Below are 6275 nucleotides of genomic sequence, written 5' to 3'. Positions count from 1 at the left end.
TTAGAAAACTACTACCAATCATAGCTTTATTTCTGAAAATGGAGAACCCAGACTCATCAAACTCAAACTGTAAATTTGACTTTACAAGCTTGCTAAATGAAATAAGATTCCTTTTCATAGAAGGAATATAAACTACATCTACTAATTCCAAAACAAAACCATATTCTAACTCAATCCTAGCTAATCCAATGTATTCCACCTTGACTCTTTCTCCATTTCCCACGAACACTTTCATCTCAGCCTTGTTTGGCAGCCTCTTTGTTTTGAACCCCTGCAAACAATTAGCCACATGAACTGTTGCACCACTATCCAACCACCATGAATATGAAGAAATCTCAATTGCATTAGACTCAAAACAAACATTTACTCAACCATCCTTACCTTTAGCCTTCTGTTTATCTAGCGAGCGTTTGTATCTATCACAATTCCTCTTCATATGACCAAATTTCTTGCAGAAGTAACACTTGAAACCTTCTGGTTCTAGTCCCTTGGTTTCCTTTTCTTTCTTGTTTTTCTTCCAAGTAGTTTTACCCTTTCCAAAATCTTTTTTGGGTTTGAAGTTGTGAACCATGTTTACCCTTTCTTCAGCCTTATCTTTCTTCATATTTTGTTCTTCCTGCACATAGATGCCTATGAGGTCAGTTACTGTCCATATTTCCTTCTGTGCCACATAGGTGCTTCTAAGGTGCTTAAAAGTGCTTGGCAGAGAATTTATTGCAAAGTGTACCATCATATTTTCATCCACATTGACTTTGAGTGCTTGCAGCTTGTTCCCAATTTCCAGCATATTCAGTATGTGTGTTCTTACACACTTCTCCCCATTGTATTTGGCATCAGTGAGTTGTGCCATTAGAGTACCAATTTCAGCTTTCTTGGATTCCTGAAATTTTTCTACAATAGAATCAATGACCTTCTTGGCATTATCAGATGATGTGATGCTTCTCCTGACAGATGGTGAAATTGATCTCCTCATGATTAGAATAGCCATCTTGTTTTTGACCCATTTTGCATATTTTGCCTTTGCTTCAGCAGATGCAGTAGCAGTAGGTTCTGCAGGAGCTTCTTCTTCAATGACCATCTCATAATCCAGCAATCCTAGAGCAATTTCCACATCTTCCCTCCATTTGGTGTAGTTGGAGCCAATGAGAGTTTCAATCGAGTTGTGATTAACTGAAAAACACATAGTATATATATATGTTTAAAACTGAAAAACCCCAAAACTTTAAAACATGATCGATTCTCACCTTTTGGTGAAGAAAACAAAACATGTTTATCAACATTAAGACATGAAAATCACATAAGCTTCATGTATAAGAATGGTTCCACATCTTTGGACAGAAGAACAATCTTGATAGCCTACGTGTTTCATCTCTTATGCTGTTCTGCTGAAAATAATTGCACGATGAATCATTCACATCTTTGGACAGTGAATCATTCATTATGCCTTTATTTTCAACACAATTTTGATCATAAAACTTTGAATTGTACATATCTTGTTGTGTCTGAGTTGCTTTGGCTTGCTCAGAACACGGCAAGAACTATACAAAACTCTGATCAATTTCTGCTTGTCACAGCAAGGTGTTAACCTTAACTCTTGTTGTGTCAAGTTTCTTTAATCTTGAAAACTTAATTATCCTTCAGTTTTCAAGTTCTAAATGCTGCAACAAAATTGGTTAGGTAGAAGATAAAATAACTTATGCTCTGATACCACATGTAAACTTTAAAGCTATTATAACTTGAACACTAACCTTGATCTGCCATTGAAGCCTTTTATCGAACACTTGGGGAACAACTCTTCTCTAAGATAACCGACTGCCTAATTCTCAGATTCCAGATGGGGTGAATTACTTGATGAGATTTTGTGTGTCGGCTCTTAGAGGGAGCTGCTCTATTTATATGCATCACTCAAGGAGTCTTGCCCATCAAGAGACTCCTTGAGGTATCCTTATTACTATAGAACTGTTAATCCTAATTCTCATAGAACTAGAAACCCCTTTAGCCTTGTAATCCATATGGAACACTGATACAGAGGCTGCAGGTCGAGAGGTGTGTTGAGTCTTGCAATCCGATAATGAATAGAAGACCAATTCTGTAAGGATTGGGATAATAAACTATCTTTCAATTGATGGGTGTGAAATCGGATTAGGAGGAGAGAGGGATGAAGTGTGGGGGTGGGGGTGGTGTATATTCGGGGAAGCAGAGACGGAGAGGCTTGGTGTTGGTGATTGCAATTTTGGGTCTAGATTTTTTTCCATGCTCGTTCCTCTGCTTTTCCTTGTTTCATAAGACTGTTGAGCAAGCTTCTTTTAATTATTTACTAACATCTCTTGGTCTTTATTGCTAGGGAAATATATAACAAAATTCAAGTATATATTTGACATTGTTAGGAAATAAGTTTTTATAATATCAATTGATATCAATACTGTTGTAATTAGGATTTACTTTCCTAGTAAGTTTCCTAGTTTAGAGGACTAGTTTCCTTGTACACTTAGAATACTCTTGTATAAAACCAATTGTACGTATCAATGAAAATCAATTCTCTTTGAATATCAAATTCACATGGTATAAGAGCAGGACATCAAACCCTAGCTCTTCATATTTCTTTTCCTGCCGCACCTTACCTTCTCGTGCCGCAGATCTTTCGCCGCTGGAAACCATGGGTGATTCCTCTGGCACATTCAAGGTTGAACCTTCAAGTCCTTACTACATCAATAATTCAGATCATCCAGGTTTGGTAATTGTACCAAAGCCTTTGAATGGAGATAATTATGCAACGTGGCGCAGATTCATGACTATTTCATTGAACGCAAAGAATAAATTGGGTTTCGTTGATGGAACTCTCAAAAAGCCATCATCGGAATCCAATCCTGATGAACACGCGGTATGGATGCGCTGCAACGACATGGTTTTCTCCTGGATTGTCAACACTCTTGATCCTGAAATCAGCGATAGTGTCATATATTGCACCATGCCCGCGAGATTTGGGAGGATCTCCGTGAACGATTCTCTTAAAGCAACGCTCCTCGTATCTTCCAACTTCAACGGGAGACTTCATATTTGACACAAGACCAATTGTCAGTTGCTGCCTATTACACCAAGTTGAAAGGTCTTTGGGATGAACTTGCTTCCTACACAGATTCTTCTACATGTACCTGTGCAACCCATGGTGATCGCAACAAACTCATGCAATTCCTTATGGGATTGAATGAGTCTTACAGTGCTGTTCGTGGTCAAATTCTCTTAATGAATCCCTTGCCGTCTGTTAGGCAAGCATATGCCTCCATCAGCCAAGAAGAAAAGCAACGCACGCTTGGAGCCTCACGAGCTGCTGCTGGAACTCCCGATACTGCTGCCATGGCTGTTAGAACTGGACGCCCTAATCAGAATCGATCCACCAATCGCGAGGATCGTCGCACTGACAGGACATACCAAAACCGTTCCCAGACCTTCAACCGTGATGACCGCCGCGCTGGATCTTCAAGAAACCGACCCCATTGCACCCATTGTGATGACAATGGCCATCAAATTGATACCTGTTGGAAGCTTCATGGGTATCCAGAAGGTCATCCACGCCACAAACCTAAGAAAAATCATGGTGGTCCATCTTCCAATCATGTTTCGGAAGGCCCAACCAAGGATGAGATGCAGTCCGTTATGTCCGGCCTTTCGGACCTTCAAATTCAGCAGATGTTGGCTATCATGCATGACAAATCAGCTCCTGACAAGAAATCCCAGGTCAATGCCGCTGCCACCAACAAAGGTTTGTCAAAATTAAAATTTCAGCGATGGATTATCGACAGTGGCGCGACTGACCACATTGTTTCTTCATCATAATATTGATCATTCTATGCAACCGGTTCGTATGCCTAGTGGGGAGAAGGCTTCAATTATTACAACAGGATCATTCCCTCTCAATTCTACTTATACTTTGCGTGATGTGCTATGTGTACCTACTTTCATAGTAGATTTGATGTCTGTGAGTAAGCTTACAAAAAATTTGAATTGTTCAGTGACCTTTTTCCCATATTGGTGCATTTTGCAGGACCTTGCTACGAGGAAGACGATTGGTTTGGGTAAGCAACATGGCGGGCTTTATTATTTGGCGGCACTATTGGCGGAGAAACCCCACAACACAACCCACCAATATCCCTCTCACCGTCCATCCTGCAATCACACTGTCACCACTACCGACCTTTGGCATCGTCGTCTTGGCCATATTTCTTCCTCCAGATTACATTTTATGTCTAAACATTTACTAGATTTCCCTTTTGTCTCTAATAATGCTTGTCATGTTTGTCCCTTGGCAAAGCAGAGTCGTCTCCCTTTTGGAACAAGTTCAATTTCATCTGTCAAACCATTCGATTTAATTTATTGTGATATTTGGGGCCCTTATAAGCATTCGTCAATTTCTGGTGCCCATTATTTTCTTACAATAGTTGATGATTTTTCTCGCTTTACTTGGGTATTTTTAATGCGCCATAAACATGAGACTCAACATCTTTTGAAAACTTTTTTTTCTTTTGTTAGCACTCAATTTGATTCCCGAATTAAACAACTTCGTGCCGACAATGGAGGGGAATTTCTTTCTCTTCAGACTTTCTTTCATGAACAGGGCATCATTTTTCAACACTCTTGCGTTTATACGCCTCAACAAAATGGGGTCGTAGAACGTAAGCCACTACAACACAAAAACCCTTCTATGACATCTGATTTGCGTCATAGAAGGCATTTAATGACGCAGATCAGGCGTCGTTACCCACGTCGTCTAAAGGGGGGGTCATGGAAACTTTTTTAAAACATGACGTCTGTTTCTACGTCATGGAATAGGGTTTCAATGACACGGATAGCACGTCATGGAAACTTTTTTAAAACACGACGTTTGTGCTGCGTCATGGAATGGGATTTCAATGACGCGAATGGCGTGTCGTGGAAACTTTTTCAAAACACGACGTCTTTTCCGCATCATGGAAGGGAGTTTCAATGACGCGGATATCGTGTAGTGGAAACGTTTCCAAAACACGACATCTATTCCGCGTCATGAAATGTGGTTTCAATGACACAGTTTAGACATCGTTGAAATTCTTTAAATTTTTTTAAAAAATAAAAATTCTTAATCTATATATATATTCCATCATTTTAATTATGCAAAAAGAAATTAATATATAAAAGAAAAAATAAAGACACAAAGGCAAAGTACTTTAAATTATATTTCTATTACTCAAAATGATTCTAGTACATCATGAGAAGTTTAATGAAAATAAATTGTCTTTTGTACATTTAAATTAACTAAGAAGTACATAACTTCATTCGTCTCTCTTCTCGTCAACGAGGACATGATTCAGACATTGAAGAATAAGAGGTACGGGGTGATAGTAGACTACCCTCCTTCAATCCTTCAATCTTTTACCATCTGCATTTGTTTGGGAGGCACGTTCACTTCCAGCAAGTTGGCTTCAAAAGACTTCAGACTCTGAATTCTCCAAGAGACTGCTTTCAATGGTCTAGAAAAAAAAAATCGATAAGTAGTTATAAGCCCTCTCAATCGCTTTCTCCTCAGTAGTATATATACTGTTTGAAAATGAAAATCACGGCTTGATAAAGAACTACATAATGCCATCAATGCATAGCTGGAAATGTATCATCTCAGTGCACGATTAATACCTATCACTATCATAAAGAATGACAATATCTGCAATAGCAAGATTAATACCAAGTTCGGCAGCTCTAATAGAAACAGTGGAAGCAATGGCTTAAGTGCTTCTGGTGAACAAAACATGAAATGCAATATTATACGCTTGAAGTCAATAACAGAACATGAAATACTTGACTACCATTGACAGCTATAACAACCTCAGATATAAGAGATTCGACATCTTCCTCATCTATGACTAAGATCACAATTTCAGCAGCCTCCCTTGCCAACTTTTGAACTTCCTAACATTTCAAAAGCAACAATATTTCAAATTCAGCCCATTCTTTGTCCATTGCTAAAGTGAACAACTTGTTAAGATAGAGTATATATCAAGCCAATATAAAATTATTAGATGGATAAAAGTAGCAATTGACTTAATCAAAAAGTTAGAGGTGCAAGTAAGCAGGGCATAAGAGTCAAGGGTTAAAGCATATAATGTGTCAGATAAAATGGAAACAATAAGAAATAGAAAGTAATTGTGAAAGTAAAATAAAGTAGATTATAACTCAATTGGAGATGTCTTCAAACCATAGCTGCATCAGTAATATTTATGTCAAATCCACAAAACATTCATAGGCATCTG

General features: G+C 38.4%; 1 protein-coding gene and 1 pseudogene across 1 annotated transcript; one reads left to right on the top strand and one right to left on the bottom strand.

Annotated features, from left to right (window-relative positions):
- Positions 1-236: 236 nt before the first annotated feature.
- LOC148293943 (uncharacterized) lies at positions 237-1183 on the bottom strand. Its single transcript, XM_088254480.1, has 2 exons — positions 382-1183; positions 237-271 (listed from the first exon to the last, which is right to left on the bottom strand). Exons 1-2 carry the CDS (start codon positions 1181-1183, stop codon positions 237-239), a joined length of 837 nt encoding a protein of 278 aa, XP_088110606.1.
- A 1473-nt stretch (positions 1184-2656) lies between these two features.
- LOC148293942 (uncharacterized) lies at positions 2657-4077 on the top strand (annotated as a pseudogene).
- The last annotated feature ends 2198 nt before the right edge of the window (positions 4078-6275 follow it).

The sequence above is a fragment of the Prunus avium genome, chromosome 6 (assembly GCF_965620075.1).
Source record: "Prunus avium chromosome 6, drPruAviu1.hap1.1, whole genome shotgun sequence".
Lineage (NCBI taxonomy): Eukaryota > Viridiplantae > Streptophyta > Magnoliopsida > Rosales > Rosaceae > Prunus > Prunus avium.
This window is presented reverse-complemented; position numbering and strand designations above follow the sequence as displayed.

What these genes read in the sequence shown, in the direction of transcription:
- LOC148293943 (XM_088254480.1), bottom strand. Translation starts at nt 1,183, where the DNA reads ATGTGTTTTTCAGTTAATCACAACTCGATTGAAACTCTCATTGGCTCC. An exon ending in AGATAAACAGAAGGCTAAAG is followed by an intron (nt 272 to 381) that starts GTAAGGATGGTT and finishes AATTGTTTGCAG; the next exon opens with GGGTTCAAAACAAAGAGGCT.